This window comes from Diceros bicornis, chromosome 23, assembly GCF_020826845.1.
Source record: "Diceros bicornis minor isolate mBicDic1 chromosome 23, mDicBic1.mat.cur, whole genome shotgun sequence".
Classification (NCBI taxonomy): domain Eukaryota; kingdom Metazoa; phylum Chordata; class Mammalia; order Perissodactyla; family Rhinocerotidae; genus Diceros; species Diceros bicornis.
Window position 1 is genome coordinate 8,350,116 of NC_080762.1, and position 19,999 is coordinate 8,370,114.

The following is a 19,999-nucleotide window of genomic DNA, read 5'->3' on the forward strand; positions in this document are numbered from 1 at the left end:
ATATTCTGGTAAATACAAATTGCATAATTTATTGAGAAATTATTGTATGCCAGGTCTTTTTGTTTTGTTTTTTCATTTAATTCTCACAACTCTATGAGGAAAATGTTATTCCATTTTGTGTATGAGGAAACGGTGGCTTGAAAAGAGTTAAAAAATCACACGAGATCACATGGCCAGCAGAGGTAGAGTCAAGATGAACTCTGTCTGATTCTTTAAGGCTCCGATCTCAATCAACAGAGATACAGTTTACAGGAAAGAAAGAGGGCAGGAGCCCTTGACACAGGGACCCGGCCAGGCACTAACCGACTGGCCTGTTGGTTGGAGCTGGCCTGGCACCCACAGCCATGCCATAGACTTCTTCTCCTAAACATCATCAGTCTCACAGAACACTGACATTAGACAGGGTCTCTCTGTGACAGTGACAAGTGAAACAAAAAATGAAACCACTCCATAACCTTGTCTAAGCACAGACAAAACCATGGTCTCTGTGCAGACCACAAAAGTATCCCAAATCCCATTTCCCGGCTAATATGAGTGAGCACTGCCTCCTTACTAATCACGGCCTTAGCCTTCCTTTGTTCTTCCCTCCTTTCAGGTAAGATTCACTAGAATACTCAGTTACAGAATTACTCCCACTTCCTAGTAGCACTCAACACAGAGCAAACCCCTGCTTCCTTGGAACCTGCCCCCAAATCACCTACCACAACCCCCAAAATATAAACTATTCCTAATACCCTCTTATTGAGACACCCCAAAATTCCCCACGGTGTGCGGTATCTTTTGTTGTAATGAGTTAAAAAACCCAACTTTGTTCCATCGCATGTGTGTTCCTGGTGGTCTCTGGCTATACTCAGGGGAGCACTGACACAGTTAAAGGAAATGGAGAGAACAGTTAAATACCTTGCTTAAGGTTTCAGAATGTCAAAACGAGATCCCAAGTATCCAGATATCAAACAAATTATGGAAGAAGAACACAAACACAGAATCAAGAAAGATTAGAATTTAAGAAAAATCCAGGTCATTTTGACCAACTCCCAGCCAAAAGGAGGCAGACTACTGAACCTGCTGGCTTACAATATGTCCACAGATAGGAATCTCTTCTACAGGGCCCTTCAGAACTTCATCCACTGCTTAAGTATTATTTTAAACATTTTCTATGTCCTACTGAAGTATTTGCTTTTCTAGTTTAATTTCCTCTCTTTGTATTCCCTCCATGTATAAGGAAAATAACCGCTCAGTATCTTCCTTATTAAACCTCTTCACATTCCTGAATACCGGGCCTACGAGGTAAACTCAGGTTCCTCTGCCTGGTTTTCAAGGTTGTCCTTCATGTCACCCCGTCCCACTCAAGACCCTAGCCTTATCTTTCACTAGCAGGCCTGACTTCTAATGTCTGCCAGACAGGCCTTGCTAAGCCACACCTCTGCCTCTGCTCACATGGCAAGAGTACATATGAGCCGAGAGTCACGGAGACCTCATCACTGGTGGGCTGGGTCCCCCCAGGCAAGACATTTTCTCTCTCTCAGCTTTGTAAACGTGGTTTCATTCTCACAGGCCCTAAAGTTGTACTGCCTCTATTCAAATCCCAACTCTACACCTAGTAGCCATGTGACCTTGTGTCTCACAGGCAACTTTTCTGTGCCTCAGTTTCCCTATCTGAAAAAAATGTAGATGATACCGTACTTCTATCTACTTCTTGAAGTTTCTATAAGACTTATGCATGATAATTCACGTAAGACTTTAGTCAATGGCCCAGCACAGAGTTACTTGTCAGTAAATGTTAATTATTCTTGCTATCATCATTACTGGTTTCTTCTTTGGAAAATAAGGTAATAATACTTACCTTAAAGGCTATGGTCTAGATTAAAGAATATATTTCCTAGAAGAGTGTCTGCCAATGCCTAGTCAATAAATCTTAGATTTCTTCCTCCAGTCCTCACCAGTATTTCTCCGCCTGTTAAAATTGTGTCTGTCCTTCAAATTTCAACGCAAATTACACTCTCATTACTGATGCATTCCCTGGTTACTTGGAATCTTACCTATTTCTCCAATCTTTGTATTCTATCATACGTCAAATTTCTATAAAGCACATGGCAATTATGTGTTTTTGTGAATGGCTTAATTATTTTTTTAACCACGTAGACATTAAACTCCCTGAGGGTAGAGACTACATTGTAGGAGTGATGAGCCCCTCAGGGAACTAAGTGCAATACTGGGGCATTCCAGAAATTCTCAATAAATATCTGATAGTTGATCAATAGTGGATATCAATCTTTCCCCTTTCATCTTTTTTCATCAGATGAAACCCCAATTTCCTTAACATTTCCTCCTATCTCATGAACTATCAAAAGCTTTAGCAATGTTTTAGAATAGTGTTTCTCAAATTAGTTCTTACTGAAGTTTTTTCAAAGGTCTGCTTGTTCTTTAGTGCAAAATTTTAATCTTGCATTTTCATTTTGACAGGAACTTAAATGTTAATGTAAGCATGTCTGGAACCCAGGCTGGGGCACCTGAGAGATGAATATGACCACTGGATCTCAGCACCTACATCTGCATGTGTGTTTGATCATATGGCAGATTGAGCACATAAATCACGCAAACTTGTCGAGTGATGCCAAATGTCGTGTCGGGACTCCTTGCAAGGAGCTCTCTGGTTCCGATTGTGGAAGGGCAGGAGAACTGAGCTACCACATGTAACACACTGATGAAAGAGCCTGTGGGGAAGGAGTCAGGATCATATTCTTGTGGCAAGTAGCAATTTGCTTTCAGCAAAAATCATCTGTTATTTTATATTAATGTTTTTAATTTGAATTTTATTGGTTTTTTAGGCTTTTGTAAGGATTAATTTGTTCTGATTTTATAGAGCTATAAGTATACAGAGTTCATACCTGATTTTATGTGTGCACATATTTAAGTAACATAATAAAATTGATTTAGACCAAACAGAGGGGTGCATAAGCCTCTTTTCTCTTACTAGCAATTTGTATGTTATAATTCTCAAGTCTGAAAAACACTGGTTTAGAAAGTCTCTGAATTTCCCTAATGGCTGCTTATCTTGATTTGGGGCAACGGGAACAGCATTTACCAGCTACGGCCACGACCCCTTGGGGAGTTTCTGTTATCTTTTCCCCGCTCTTGCTATTGCCGCTCTAACCCACCTTCAGTTCCTGAGTCACATTTTCAAGACCATACAGGGTTTTATACGGAGCAGGCAGCGGGCCAGTGAGGTTCATGCTCATGGCCATCTGCTCCAGGCGAGCCAAGTCACCGAGAAGAAGGCCCGTGCATTCATCGCCACAGACTGTGAAACAGAAACGACAAAAAATATTTACTTCTGCTAAGCATCCCAGGCAGATGTTCAAAGATTTCAGCTATGAAATATTTTATGGCCCGAGTATAATTCTGTGAAAGATGATGCTACTCATCTCAGATAATTAACGCTTTCGAATGGATGACAGCTGAAAAAATATGAAAAGAACAACAAAAAAAGCAGACATGCCTGTCGCCCAGAACCTGAAATATGGATGATGATATAAACAAGGAACGAAAGAGGAGGAGCCGATGAATTTGGGGGAAATGAGTATATTGCAGAAGTCTTAAAGGAGAGGTAAGACATAGAATATAACATTATAAATGCCCCAGAAATTCCAACATGAGCAACCTAGAGGATATCTTAGTTAGGGCATAAAACATATTCCAGAGTCTAAAAATGTACGCAACTGTGCTGTGCCACTTTGCACTGTAGAGAATCTACAGCATTGGGCCTCCACATACATTATGTATGACATATCCAAAAACTGTAACTTTTTAGCTTGACATCTATTGAGAAGAATTATTTTTTTTAAAGTCAAAAGAAAGAACTTTTCGTTTTATAAATTGGGTTCTTTTCCTCATGATGATATTATTTGTTTACTTATTTACTTGCCAACTCTTTCTCTTCAGTCTTTCAACACATTAGCACCCCTGATTAGATGCAGTCCCACAAATTCCTGCTTTCATGATTAACCTAACCCTGTCTTGTGGATAAATCATTGCCAATGGCCAGGACAACTTTATTCTTTAAGTAGCTAAGAATGCTGATGTTCTACTTATATTCTTTCCAATGATTAGAAAGGACTGTTGGAATTTGCTGGTGGTGGAGGGGGCTGGTGGTAGAATTGGTGGAGAGAAAAAATGGATTGTTGTCTCTTCATTATCAAATTAATCTCAAAAATAGTACTGTTTCTAAAATTAAAATATATTGATTCTTTTGGAGGATTTAAAAAATATACATATTCAGTTTGAAGATTTTAGTTAAAAAAACTTTTTTTTTACTCTTTGCATCAGAGTAATGATGTGTGGCTTCTCCATGCCAAGGAGTATGTACTATCATATTTACAATAGCATTCATGTATGTAGTTATAATTTCTAGCTTACATTCTGCAGATAGAGGTATTAAAACTGTACACATGTTAAAAGAGAGGAAAATACAGAACATGGAAAATACAGAGATTTGAAGCAGCTTTGGATCATGCCCAAAATTGGCAAGAATTCAATTAGTTCTCTAAACAGCACTCCCCTGAGCTGCCTAATGGAGAGAAAACCATTAACTGAGGCTTGTAAACAAAGGGAAGTAGTACAGAGGGTGAGTTTTTGATAGGACAGCAGTTAGAGGGGAGTTATTGCACCCCTTCAGAGGGATTAAACTGCCCCAGCAGGGCTTTTAATACATCAGCTCTTTGCAGGTGACACCTGCCACTGTAGAGCGTCCCCTGCAGGGGCTCTGCAAGCTCCTGGCGCCTTACACGCTGAGTGAACAAACAGACTTTGGAAGCAGGAGCTGAAGTTTAGAACTAGAGCTGTATCTCTTCCTCTTCTAACCAGAATGGAAGAGGATTCGCTCTGCATGGAAATCGCGTCAAAGGAAGAAAGCATTGTGGCTTCATACCCTCAGTTCAATGCAAGTGCTTGAGAAGCTTCAACAGACCTGTCTCCATGAAACAGTTACAGCAAACACAACCTGGAACACAATTAGGTGCCAAGTTGACTATGTTTAAACACCAAGACACAGTCTGGTTCTCCAACTCTAGTGGGTCTCGGAATCACCTGAAGGACTTTCTTAAATCACAGAAGGGTGGGCCTTACCTTCCGTGTTTCTGATTCAAGAGGTGAGTGAAACTCCTAGTTTCTGATTCTCTGATCGAGAAAGTGCTATTCTAACAAGCTTCCAGGTGAATACTGATAATTCTGGTCTGTGTACTACATTTTGAGTAGCAACCAGGTGGGCAGCATCACCTGGGGGCTAACTAGAAATGCAAAATCTTGGGCCCACCCCAGATCTAGTTAACTAGAATCTGCGTTTTAGAGTCCCATGGTATCCACGCACGTTAATGTTTGAAAAGCACTGCTGTAGGTCAGTGGTTCTCAATTTTGGCTGCATACTGGAATCATATGGGGATTTATAAAATACTGATACCCAGATGCTTCCCTTCCCCACCTCCAGAGAATCTGATTTGATGGCTCTGTGGTAAGTCCCAGGCATCAGTATTTTTAAAGGATTCCAGATGATCCTATCATGCAGCCAGGGTTTAGAACCACTGGACCAGACGATAAAATTGAGGGATGCTCAGTCCTACAGGAAGCAAGAGTTTGGAAGATGTCATTTTGCTTACTGTCTCCTCTGCCTAGAACACTCCTCCCTCCACCTTTCCTTTTGTGGCTTCTGGATGTTCAGGTCAAGTCCTCAACTGTTACTTCCTTGGAAGGGAAGGCCATGATGACTCTGAAATTACTGTCCCCACCAGTCACTACTGCATTCCTTTTGTCTTGTTATCTCAACACTCATCCACATATGGCCTATCTTATTACCTTATTTATTTATTTATATTGTTTCTTTCTCACCAGAGAAGGGATTCTAATCACCTTTGGTCACAGTGCCTAGAAAAGTGTCTTGCGCATAGTAAATAATCAATAAATATTTGTTTACTACTATCTTTGTGAAAGAAGAGAAAAAAATATTTTGGAGAAGATCATGGAATTAGAAGGAGAGGACTGAGAGAGAGAGAGAGATTGGCCAAATAAGAAAGGTCTGAATGTGAGAACCTGATATGTGATAGAACATGGAGAACCACACAGATGTGTGAAGAACAGGAGAAGAGCACAAAAACAATGGTTAGAGAGAGAAAATTGCCTTGTGATTAGAGAGGCAGAGACTGACTAATGCCAAGGAGATGACTATTATGATACCTGCAGGAGGTAATTCAGTTTTAACCCGGGAAAGAGTTATTGCAATGCAGGGATGGAGGGGAAGAAAAGAGATACATAACATTATCAAGAAAGAAACAACTAGGATGAGTTACTGACCAGATAAAGGCAGTGTTCGTTTCTGGGGTGGATTAAAAATGGTTACCATCTCTTTGCTGCTCCCCCCATTAAGAGGTAGAGTGTATTTCCCTCCCCTTGAGTCTGGGCTGACACAGAGAGTGTCAGAGGGACACTGTGTGACTCTTGAGCCTCAGCTTCAAGGGGTTTTGTAGTTTCTGGTTCCACATTCTTGGAACCCCGCTGTCTTGTGAACAATCCCAGGCTAGCCTCCTTGAGCAAGAGAGGCAACATGAGTGAGAGAAAGGCAAGCCCGACCATTCCAGCTGAGCCCCCATCATGTGAACGAGGCCACCTGGGACGCCCCAGGCATGATAGCAAAAGAACTATCCAATGGAGCCCAGTCCAAATTGCCAACCTACAGAATCTTGAGGACATATACAGTCGTTTTTTTAAGCTATTGAATTTTGGAGTGGTAGCAATAGACAACAGAGATACTTTCCCAAGTTTTGTATCTGAGGTTTAGAGTGTGGATTCAGATCAGAGACTTACAAGTTGCAATTCATAGGTTAAAAACAAGTATTAGTAACCACTCTTAATTTTATTAAAAGTTATGAAGAATATGTTGGTTCCTTCTCCACTAAGTCCAAGTTCATTATTGTTTCCAAAGTTCCATTCAGCTTCTAGTGAAGCTGTATTTTGGGCAGATGTTCTCAAGATGTAAGCAAGCAATATGTTCTTTTTTCGCTTTCAAGATCTCAAAAGATACTTGATAACATGACGTCTCACCATGCTTTTTAGGGCAGTATGTTCTTCAGGAATCCTTTGCTAGCCCTTTCTCTAATTGTTTATAATTTATAACCTACCTATTTCCAAGCCAGGAATTGAGACTGCTCATTGATAACGGTATGGCTGGAGGCTCCTTACTGATGGTTCCAGAAATTTCCAGGGAAAAGTTTTCTCAGTTTTTACTTCATACAAGAATAAATCAGGGACTGGAATGCAAAACTAGGTCTGATTTAGTATAATATACTACAGAGTAAATTGGTGAGCTAGAATGCCAAGAGGCATGAGGAATACTGATTTTTCTCTCTTTTATTCTACCCCCTGCCCATCTGTTTTGGCTCCTCATCTTCAGTTGCTGAAATGAAAATGTATTTAATTGCTCTTTCAAGGATTCATACATTCCATTTTACGTCTCTGTGTCCAAAGGTCTACTATTATCCCATGTCTTATGGTCTCTGTATTTGCTTTTTGGGGAACAAAGTACAAGCACATTTCCATAAGTGAAAGGTAAGTTTTATGGTATGCTCCAAGTAATATACTAACATCTGTCCAAATGAGTCAGAAAGACTTATGAATATCACAGCCATGGGGATTTTTCAAAGCTTCTGTATAAGTCTAGTTCATGCAGTTATAAGATAAACACATGGGGGAAATGTGCCCTCTACATAATGGTTTGCTATTTTATTCTGACACAAAATATTTTTGTTACACCACAAGCTACTTTTATTTGCCCTCAAAAAGTCTGAAATGTCTGGCAGCAAACACTGGAAATGGGCTGTAAATTAAAACCACATTTAATTCACTATGATAGGGAAGATTTGAAGAGTTTATAGAGACATGGAATATCCACATTATGTAAACAATTGTTCTTTGATTAGGGTGCAATAACTGCTCAGCGTAAATTAACACCTATCTTATGATCAGGACCCCAAAAAGAACCCCACCAAACCATTCTATTCAGCAATAGAGATAAGGTTATAAAGTGAGATCCTGCCTAAAATACATGGGAGCAAAAGCAAATATTTCAAGACTGTGATTATATTTTACATGACTAAATGTTTCTGAGGCTTTGCCTATAAAAGCGTCAGGATAAATTTGTGTCTAATATTAACAAATGCAGTACTAAATTCAGATCATAATAGCTGGGCACATGTAAGGGGCAAATCATGCAGCCGAGATTACAGAGCTTTCTGTTAGCAATTAGTAAAAAATACTGCATTTCTACCAGAGTCCCCCATGCATAATAACTCCTGGCTTCCTGTCACAAAAAATTCACACACTGCATCCAAACCAAAGGAGCTGAAGCTGTAATGAGTGCATTGAGCATTTTTGAAAAGGCCAAGCCTATTAACCAATTTTAGGTAAAGACACATAAACTGTCTGCTCTAATCAAATGGGGACAAAATGCATAAATACACACTTTTAACAAAAGGTAAAATCTGTGTCCTAATATGCATGTTTCAATTTAACTCCTCCACATTAAGGCTACTGATAGTTCAGGGGTATGGATTGTATATTTCTCTCTTTTCCCTTTCCCCTTCAAGAAGAAACTTTCAGATTAACACATATTTAGGGCTTATTATATATAAATAAGTATCTCCTAAAACAAAAATTTGGTTTTAAACTGGTTAAGAAGGCTTTTTTTTGCTTGTTATTTCTTTGAATTAAGGGGAAGGTATTCTGTAGGCTTTGATGAGGCTGATGAATTTGTTCAAGTACCAAGTTGTGACATATACATGTATATATAATTTATATATAAAATTTACATTATATATACTATAAATTTTTGTATCTTAATTTTAGTTTTTATATTTATATACAAATTTTATTTAATATATATGTTAAACAAAATTCCGTACATAAATATACGTACATGTATATGCTCAAGCATGGTGTAGCTTTTCAAAAAACAAATGGAAACTTTGAAAGTACTATAAACAATAGTGGGATAATAGCTTTTGTCTACGCAATATTCACTACATAGCAGGCAATATGTTATCTCTTGCCATCACTATCTCATCTAATGTTCACAGCAATTCTATGAAGTAATATTAATATCCTCATTTTAAAGATGAGAAAAATCGTCACAATCAGAATATTTATGAATCTATAAATATTGCCATGTAAAGAACTTAAAGAGATGAGAAAATGTAAGGTGGTCATAAAAGAGGTTTTCAGTGATTTGAAGAGCCTAGAATTACAGACAATTATAAAGAACCAGAATTCAGCCTAACCTAAATATTTCATCAAAAACTAATGAGCTACACAAAACATAATGCTTTATGATGATAACCATGATGATAATAATGGCTAGAATTTATCAAGCATCTATTATGCTTAGATACTTTGCATATATGTATGTAGTATTTTATTTCCATTTTATAGATGATAAAATGAGGTTTAGAAAAGTTAAATAATATAATATGTCACAAAACTTGTATGTGGCCAGCCAGGATTCAAACCTTCTAGAGCTACTTCACAAAAGCAGGCTTCTGGGCACCAGGAAATGGTCTGTTTCAGGGACATCACAGAAAAGGAGATGATTAAACAATCTTACTTCTTCTGACTTTAAAATCATGTGATTTTATTGTTCTTCAAGGACAGTAAACTTCCTGGATTGAGCAGAGTGAAAATTGTAATCAAATGGAGTTTACTCTTAAAATGAAGCCTGACTGAAAGTAAAGGAAACAGTGTCAGCCTCCTGTACATGACAATTCAACAACATAACTCCTTAATCCATTAACAGAACAGCTTTCTCAACGTGATATACAAACCACTGAGACGGATCGCCAATAACCAGGAAAATTATCTAGAATCAGAGTGATAGTTGCTGTTCTACAACGTTATTAGCCTGGACCAATGCTGAGAAGGTTGACAACAAGAAACTCAAAGCATCTTTTACTAACAAAGCAGATGCAGAGAAGGCGCAAAAAGGATGAACAGAAGTTGCTTTTACAGATTCCCTGACGCCTGGATTTGAACAGCATGCCGCGGCTCAGAGATGTATAAAACTACAGTAGACAGGCTGGCCTTTCAATAAGAGCTAGTACTTGGGGATTAAGTGGAGGCAGAGAGAGGATGGCATTTAAGGGGCCAGGATGGAGGGTGACCACATGTCCAAAAAGCAAAGCCAAAGCTCATTAAACGGCATCTGGAGGTCAACTGATTTTTTTTAATCATCTTCTATTATAGAAAGTCCCGTTTTCTTTACAGTGATCAACCACATTCCACTATTTTGTCCCTGCCCTCACATAGGGGACCAATAACTGTCATTACAATCATCTTTGATGATAAGAAGACAGCAGTGATCTAGTGGTGAGGTCTAAGGGCCTCCACATTATTGTGATAAGATCCTTGGCGGCAAATGGCCATTCAAAACAGTAATCTTGACTGCGTCTCTGCAGATGGGTATCAACATAGGCTAAACCTTCAGACCTCAGTGGCTGGAAGGTGTGTATTTTACAGAGTTAAGGTGCATCACCACTTTTAGCTAGGCTTACTTTAGGTTGCAGGTAAAAAACACACTTCATGATTGCTTTGGCAACATCTGCAAGCAAAACATCATCTTAAATGTTATATTTTAGACAAACTGTGACTATAAATAATGAAGCTGATATATTCCTAATATGTTCTATGCAATGAAAAAAATAGGAAGCATCAATGTGATATTTATAAAACGATATTTCAGGCACCCTTTATGGAATACATGTTGCCAACAGCTACTAATTTTAATTTCTGTTCTCTAGGAGAGTAATATATTTTACTATGCCACTCGTAATCTATTTTAAACATCACATGAGTTGTTCTGTGTTAACTGCGAGTCTGTAGGAAACAGGACATGAACAAATCCAAGTTTTGTGTTTCACAATACAAAACTTTACTATTAAAGAAATAATGGCTTTCTTGCTCGGTCTCAAATTTCAGAAGGGCAGGTGGTTGCTCTCATTTTATAAAATGACATGTAAATTATGGATGAGGGTTGAAAGAAGAGGTTGGATTTGTATTAACCTAACTTACTAAGGAGAAGTCCTGATTTGGAAAGTCCATTAAACAGCTCTGCACAACTCACTGAAATGCATAAGGGAAGCACACATTGCAGAGCTGTGCCAAATTATTCCTATTAGGAAAAACTAAAACAGCAGGGAAGGAAGTCTGAGCACTTAACTCGTGTGTCTTTTCCCCTGCATAGAGGGCAGGACTCCACTTAAAAGTCTCTGATGAAAACTGGTGCAGCCACTACGCAAAACAGTATAGAGATGTCTCAAAAAACTAAAAATAGAAATACCGTATGATCCAGCTATTACACTTCTGGGTATTTATCCAAAGAATATGAAAACACTAATTCAAAAAGATATATGCCCCCTTATATTCATCACAGTATTATTCACAATAGCCGAGACTTGGAAATGCACATGAATGGATGAATGGATAGAGAAATGTGGTATATGTGTGGTATATGTGGTATATATATATATATATATATATATATAATGGAATGCTATTCAGCTGTAAAAAATGAAATCATGCCATTTGTGACAATCTGGATGGACCTTAAGGGTACTATGCTAAGTGAAATAAGTCAGATAGATAAAGACAAATACTGTATGATTTCATTCATATTGGAAGATAAATCAACAAACAAACACACAGATACAGAGAACAGGTTGGTGGTGACCAGAGGGGAAGGAGGTGAAGGGAAGCTGAAGTGGGTAAAGGCGCACATATGTATGGTGGCGGACAGAAACTAGACTTTTGGTGGTGAACACGATGCAATTTATACAGAAGCTGAAATAAAATTATGTAGACCTGAAATTTACACATTACAAACCAATGTGACCTCAATAAAAAGAAATCTCTGATGAACAACAATCTATCATAACTACTATAATGTTTTAAATCTTAGAGGAGAATCTCAATGGTTAGCAGAAAAAAATGTGTACTTATTGACATTATAATGTCAATTTAAAATTTAAAATTTTGTATCTTTGGCCCATTTTATCTTTATTATTCATTGAGGCTACGTGAGCTCCAAGCCCAGAAGAAGTAAATAAATAAAGAGCTGAATTAATTAATGTTGACTATATTGGGAAAACTATGTTTGCTTTCTGTATCTTGCATTGGCAGTCAGCACAGAGGTTAAGAAAGTAAGATTTGCAAGACAGACCTAGGTTCAAATCATAGCTCTGTTGAAAAGTCACTGTGAACCTTGGAAAAGTGACTTAAATCACCTAAATTCAGTTTTGTTATCACACAGTAGAGAGAATAATGTATAGGGATGTTGCAAGAATTAAAAGAACAGCATATAAAGTGTTTAACATAGTGTCTGGCAAATGGTAAGCTCTCAATACAGGTGAGCCTTTAAAAAAGTACTGTTCTGATGAGCCATGCGTGGTAAAGGGGCTTAGGGAATGCCTGGAATCTGGAGGTAGATACATGGGTTGGGGGTGCCCAGGCACCGACTCTGCTTGGTGGGGTGAGTAACCTTGGTGGGTTGAATTTGGCTCACTAACTGTGAGAGACTCTGGTGTCTAAATATTTCCTGTTAAAGGCACAGATCTTTTGTGTAAATTCTTCATGATAGTAATGGAAGCCCCATAAATAAAAGGCCTGTGATCTGCAAGAAATTCACCATTTTAGATCCAATAAAACCCTAGATACTCACTGGCAATTGACTGTGGCAGCTCTTTCAGGTCTCTTTCAGGGACTTAGGTGGTCAAGGGAAGCTGTTCCTTGATTTCTGCATTTGCTCTGTGTTGCCCGATCTCTACAGCACATTTTATATCTTTTGTTAAATAACTTAAGAGCATAACCTAACTTTACACTGAGTATATGGATTCATCAATGCGCAGCTCACCTGAGATAACATAATGATCATGTCTAGGTCATTTATCATGCATTTTTTGGATATACAAATCCACAATGTGGGCCAAAATAAATTGTGTTTTCTAGAGAATTAACCAAAGAGAGCAAAAGTAATTATATAATACATGCTACTGAACTGAGTGTTATAGAATAATATAGGAGAAACATCTTATTTTTTATAGTTAGCATCATATTAACAACCAGCATCATTTTGTCTTTATTCTTTATTGAGGTAACATGGCTCTAAGCTCAGAAGAAGCTTTTCTCGGAAGACATAGCTCTTACTGTACGCGTATCCTCTTGACAGAACCAGACTACCTCCATCCACTCCCACCCACGGGCCTGAGAAAATCCCACTAAAGTCACATGTGATAAAACAGGCCCTGTAGATCAAACGGGCCAGGTGAATCCATTCTTTGGTCTCTTGCTCTAATATGGTTTAAGGATCTAGAAAGATATTAAAAAGAGAATTGAGAATAAGTCAGAGTTATGTCCTCACTTGTGTCTTGTTTTACTATCTCATTTCAAAAAGAGAAGTGGAAACTGAGTCTTAGGAAAGGCTAGTGTGATAGAACCGTGACATAATTTCCCAAAACAGGAAACAGTAAAAGATGAGAAAAGAAGACAAGTTGGAATATACTCTATGTCACAATTCTTATGGTTAACCTAATAAAATGTAAAGAGAAAACATTCCTAGACATAAGTAAAAATCACTAATATTTAAGAGCATCATGAGGAAAATCTACACAGCATTTATAAAATGAAAATATTTATTATAAATATCTTATAAATATAAAAGAAATATATTTCTTTATAAAATAATTATAAACACTTTAGAAAACGTGTCTAAATAGCAAAAAAATCCCCATAACACTTTTTTTGTACAAGAAAAATCACTATTATTTAATCCTCCAGAAGAATATTAATACTTCCCAGACATAGCAACTGAACTGAATATCAGGTATAATGGTTGAAAATACATTTCCCTTCGGGACAAGAATAATGCAAATGAACATTATAAGGCTGGTGTAACTTTGTAACTGGAGGATTGGCACTTTTGTTATCACCGGGAGATTTAAAATCCACCAATGTGACAGGGAAAAAAAATGAGTTGAGTTTTCTTCTTATTATATAAATATAAATATATATAATATATTATTATATATAAAGTATTAATCATCAACAGAATAAGAACTTAGAGCCATTGTTTTTGATGGGCAGAAGGACAATCCCTTTTAAAATAAATGTTCAGAAAATAATCCCATTATTTTATCTTTCACAGATTTTAATGTGTTAGTGTCATATTTTGTGCTTCACATCAAATGTGGTCTCTGTATTTTAAGTTTACTTCTGGATAGTTAATAAAATTGATGATTTAAATTCGAGACTTTGGATTAGTGTTTACATTAGGACTATCTATAGATTATCTAGCTAAATATACCCATGTTAATAATTTAACTTGAAAACAATATTAAAACTAGTTGGATGACATTGGAAGTCTACTTCATTATCATTGAAATATGCCATTATACTTGAAAAGAGTGAATATGTGTATACCAATAACTGAATGTGATGATGTAAATGTATATTACATATTATGTTCAATCTCTCCCCTCCCATCAACCTTGATATTTATTTTTACTTTAAATGTGATACATTTTCATTAAAGATAGTTGAAATGTATAGAAAAAATAATTTAAAAACCTATATTCCCAAACACACCCAGTCTTTACCTTTCGCCACATTTTAAAAGCCAGATTAGTTTTCGAGATAACTTACAAAACTAGAGCACAAACAAAAATTCTAATTAAAACACTGTTAAGATTTAGACACACACAAGATGTTAAAACCAGAAATACTGGCATGCGTAAACACATTAAAATAGGTAAATATTGAAATAAAAGGTACCAAAATATTTTACATTCCTATTTGTTAGAAAGAATTAAGACCACTAACGTAAATTCCTTCAAGGAAAAGAATACCATAACATAACAGTCCCTCCCTAAATTTATAAATAACCTATTTTAGATTAGAATTTATATAAAATCCAAGAATTATATTTAACTGCTGCTATTTGATGTACTTTCAATATGGCATTACTGAAGCCAGAAGCAGTTAAAAAGAGAGAGAGAGAGAACAAACTGCTCTCCATTTATAGTACATGTGAGTAAAAATATTTGAGTTCATCATCACTGCTTCGAGGTTCTGTAGTTCAAGAGCAAGTTACAAAATAGTCTGCCCATGGATTCCTGTAAAAGCTAGGAAATGAAAAGTCAGTTGTAATTCAAGACTTAAAGTGTCTGTCCAGCTGATTACAAATTCAGGAGGATTCTAAAAAATTTAATAAACCCAGATCTTTAATCTGTCACAAAGGCTATGTCAATTTTAGCTAAAAGTGCAAACTCTGAGATGGACAAAATAAACTAAAGTATGCCCCCAGGAGCTTTGCTGTAGGTCTTCAATGAACTCACTAAAGCCTGCTGAGGATTTTCTCAGCTGTTCTTCGCTCAGCAGGATGGAGACACAAACAGCAGGCGAACAGCAGAAGGTGGCTAGATGGTGTCAGAAAGGACGAAGAGTAGCACTAGCTACTGCAGACAAAGAAAAAAAAAAAGGCAGTCTTTCTCATTGGAAATGAGACCGAAATGGAACCAAGGTCCCAGAACTGACAGCTAAGTTAGCATACGTACAAACACACTCCGTGCTCTCGCGCGCATGCCAGCGCTCGCAGCCGTCACACTTCTGCCCCGTGGCTCCGGGCCGGCACGTGCAGAGCCCCGTGACGGGGTCACAGGGGACAGGCAGCGAGCCATGGGGGTCACACTCACATTCTTGGCAGGAGCCTCCAGGGCTGCTTGGGCTGCCCGTGTAGCCAGGGGCGCACCTGGATTTAGACAGTGACAAAGCAAAGGAGATTCATGATAAGTCATGTCTCTCAGTTGTCGTTGTTGTTGTGCGTATTTTGTTTTGAATGAAACAAAACTGATACCAAGAGTCAATAGATCAGGGGTCAGCAAACTTTTCCTGTAAGGAGCCAGATAGTAAATATTTGAGGCTATGCAGGTCAAGAGGCAAAATCAAAATCATGCCATGAGAGAGGAATACATTTTCAAACCTTTTTTTTGGTTGGTGGAATTCAAAACATAATAACAATTGAGTACAAATTATTTTGTAATAATTATCTACTAATGTAAAACCAATCTATTAATGAGAAGAATGTAATTCTTGTTGAGGTATTAAATTTGCTTAACTAGTGTTCAAATTGACTGCTTCCTATCATCAAATCAATTGTAAATGTTTGCCTGTAACCATTCTTAGCTTGAGCGCCATACAGAATCAGGCAATGGGCCAAATTTTGTGGGCCATAGTTTGCCCACCACTGTTCTAGATCACAAACTTTTTTTTGAAGTCTTATTTTTTAATTGGAAATGCATAAAATTATATATTGACTCCTGGGCTTTCCTAGGTTCATGCATTTTAGAGGTTGAAATGAGCAAACAAATCAATCCATTAATTTTACTAGTGAGCAAAAAGAATCAAGTTAAGTGGCAATAAACTACTAGATTTTCTATTTAATTTTATTGGTATTTCCTTTGTACCAAATCTTCCTCAAGATGGATTTTTCATTGTGTATCCGTGGAAATGGGTTAATGTTAATCAAATAGAATATATAGCACCAATTTAAGAAATTAGGAAATCCAACTGAATTAATCCAAAATGCAATCAATTCATAGACTCGTCCACCCATCCCTGCATCCATTCACTTAAGTATATATCACTATGGGTTATGGAACTGGAAGTTTGGTAACTTTACAAAGACACTAGGAAGACCATATGCTCTGGTTTACCCAGGATGGTCCCAGATTACCTATTGTCCTGGCTTAATTATTAAAAACACTTCCTGTCTCTCCTTAGAGTATCCTGGACTTGACAATAAATTATGTATATAGTCAGCCTAAATATAATCAACAGTCAGAATTTTTGTTCAAGAGGCAAGTGTGGGAGGATGTTGAAAGACAGTAAGAGGTTGAAGCCAAAAGTTATAAACACTGGCCAGATAATCCTGGACCATCTTTCATGGCCTGGGATTGTGGAAATTTGCATGGCTAATTGTGAAAGTTACTTCATCCTGTGCTGGTTAGAAAAGGCAAAGCAAGAAAAAAATGATCTGTAACATTAGGCTTTTATACATTTGTGGTTTTAATTGTTATTTACTTCCAATGAAATATTACAAGTGTTCAAAAGAGTATCATTTAAATAAGTCCACTTAAATTGTTTTTTAACATTTGTGGGTGAAAGAATTCTATTGTAAGCAGGTTCAGATTGATTAATGCTCAAAGAGTTTATTATAAGAGTAACAAAGATAAAGCATGGGGAGGGGTTTCTCCATTCAGGGACACTCAAGACATTTAAGCAGTTTTAAACCTGAGCTGAGTTTGGGTAGGTCATAAGGTGGTTTAAATTATTTAAGAAGCTCTCAGAAATGGAACAAATTTATTTGGAAAGTTACAATAAAAATTTAATCAAGACCTTTGGTTTAATTTAGCTGAGTAAAAGCTGTTTTTCAGGGAAATATAACGTGATCACTTATGTTAGAGATGATAAATTTAAAGCTGTAACAACATTTGAGAACTGCAAAAACAATTCAAGCCATTCACGTTTGATAGTGTAGGACCTTGCTCATCTATATGCTATATAAACTGTCAACTCTTATTGATTAAACATTAACGGATATTTAAAAAAACTTCTGTAATCACTCTGCCTTAAGACAATAATTGTCACTTCAGTGTATCCTTCCAGTCTTTTCTATATAGACACTTTTGTAGATAGTGGTAACTCCAATTTATAAATGTAGCTGTACTATCAAATATTTTTTCATAAATTACTGAAGATAATCCCCTTGGTATCCAGGGATCATTCCACTGGTGTTTACAAGGGCATGAAATGAATATTAGCCTAAGCATGAATACTAAAGCACACTGGTGGACATTAAAAACTATATATTTAAATGATGTATATATCATTTCCAAAACAAATGGAAATAGTTTTGGATTTTGTGTTGTTTTGAGTTGTTTAATTGCTGCTGACTTCTGTTGGCATGGAGATTGTGAATGCACCATTATATATATGCAATATTAGCTATTTTGTTTAGAGTTACCATGCACAGAATTATTTGGAAATATAGTTTGCAAACTTAGAGAAACTGCATTGGAATTTATAAAACTTAAGTTTAATTATGTAGTTACCTACCTATTTCCATTATTAAACTACCGTTGCTGGTTAGGTCCAAAGAAGATTCTTAAATGGGTGATGATAAAACTAATTAATGTTGGTTTATTTTTGCAAAGAGATTCATAATTTAAGGAAGTGATCTTGGAAGAATCCAGCAAAGGAATGAGTGAAGCAGGACGTAGGAAAGAAAGAATCCGGGCAAGGGTGTGATTCCAGGTGATAGCCCAGCCTGATTCCTTAGAAAGCTCTGGAACATGAATAACATCTCAAAATTTGTTCAGCTTTGGGGCAAAGGAGCTGGATTTTGGTACTCTCACACTACTTAGTTAATGGCTATGGACTACTGGAGGAAGAAGGGGTAAATTCTCAGGCCTTTTTGCCCCTCTTTTGGGAGAGGAGGCTCCTGTGTGGGTGATTAGGTGGAGCACCAACAGCATGCTCTACACACTGGATCTTCACAATGTTAGTTAAAGTAGGTAGAACATCAGCTAATCTGATGTTGTAGATGAGAAAAATGGCACCCAGCTGAGTTGGTGGAGCTAGGCTGTGTTCATAGGTCTTTATAAAACTTCATGCTGTTATCAATTGTGCTAAAATTATTGTATGTGTATAATGTTAATAGTTAATATTAATTACTCTCTGTTACTTTAAAGATAATACCTAAAACATACTAAAAGTGGTGATGATAAGCTTGAATATCCAGGATACTGATCATACAGAATGTATGAATCCAGAAAATATTAATTACAATATCTTACTAGACAGTCAGTCTGGAATTGTGTTTTTTCTTTCTTTCTTTGGTTTTTTTTGGTGAGGAAGATTGGCCCTGAGCTATCATCTGTTGCCAATCTTTCTCTTTTTGCATGAGGAAGATTGTCTCTGAGCTAACGTCTGTTTCAGTCTTCCTCTATTTTGTATGTGGGACACTGCCACAGCATGGTTTAATGAGCAGGGTGTAGGTCTGTGCCCAGGATCCGAACCTCTGAACCCTGGGCCGCCAAAGCAGGGCACGCAAACTTAACCACTCCCCCAGCAGGCTGGCTCCAAGGAATTGTGTTTCTTAATTAACCATTTGTATTACAGTTAGTATTCAATTTAATAGCTACATATGTGCATTTCAGATTTTGTAAAAAATACAGTGAGAGGAAGCATTAAAATAATATTGTTTGCCTGTTGAAATGGAGAACTGAATAACAAACACTTTATTATTCAGGTTGTTCTAATTAAGTGTGCATGGTACCATCTATATTCTGAATCATGTATTCACTTGCTGGTGTAGTGCCATAGTGCTCTGAACAGTGATGTGCATGCAGTTAGTGCTAGCCAATATTTTCCTGTGAACTAAAATAAGAATTATGTGTGGTCAGCTTTTTATTATTGTTAACTACTAACAAGCTTTTGGAAATTGATTTGATTTATTTGTTCTTGTAAAACTCTCTCTCTATATATATATATTTATACATATATATGTATAAAACATAAATTATATAATTGTGAAATAATTTGGAATCTTTGAGAAAGTCTAAACATAAGACGGAAGTACGCAACTACTTTGGAGAAAGTCTAAAGATGTAGAAATAGTTTTGAAAGCATATAAACTACTAGAGAATACGGAAATAATGACTACTTTCCTACTGTGATCCTTTGTATCATATCTCTATGTATCATATCTCTGCATCATGATGCTCATACCGTTCACAGTACTGGCCTTCATAGCCCCGGGGGCAGGCTGTGCAGCGGTAATCGTCGAGGCCGTCCATGACACAAGAAGGGCTGAAACTGAATCAGAAAAGAAAAGATTGGAAAAAGTCTTTTAACC

At 37.1% G+C, this 19,999-nt stretch overlaps 1 protein-coding gene across 1 annotated transcript in view; it reads right to left on the reverse strand.

Annotated features, from left to right (window-relative positions):
* Positions 1 to 19,999, reverse strand: part of LAMA2 (laminin subunit alpha 2) — a 572,820-nt gene that overhangs the window by 131,198 nt on the left and 421,623 nt on the right. The window contains exons 31-33 of the mRNA XM_058566315.1: positions 19,873 to 19,959; positions 15,639 to 15,832; positions 3,159 to 3,301 (exon numbers count right to left, since the gene is read on the reverse strand). Of these exons, the coding sequence (XP_058422298.1) occupies positions 3,159 to 3,301; positions 15,639 to 15,832; positions 19,873 to 19,959 (424 nt within the window). The remainder of the gene's footprint in view (positions 1 to 3,158; positions 3,302 to 15,638; positions 15,833 to 19,872; positions 19,960 to 19,999) is intronic.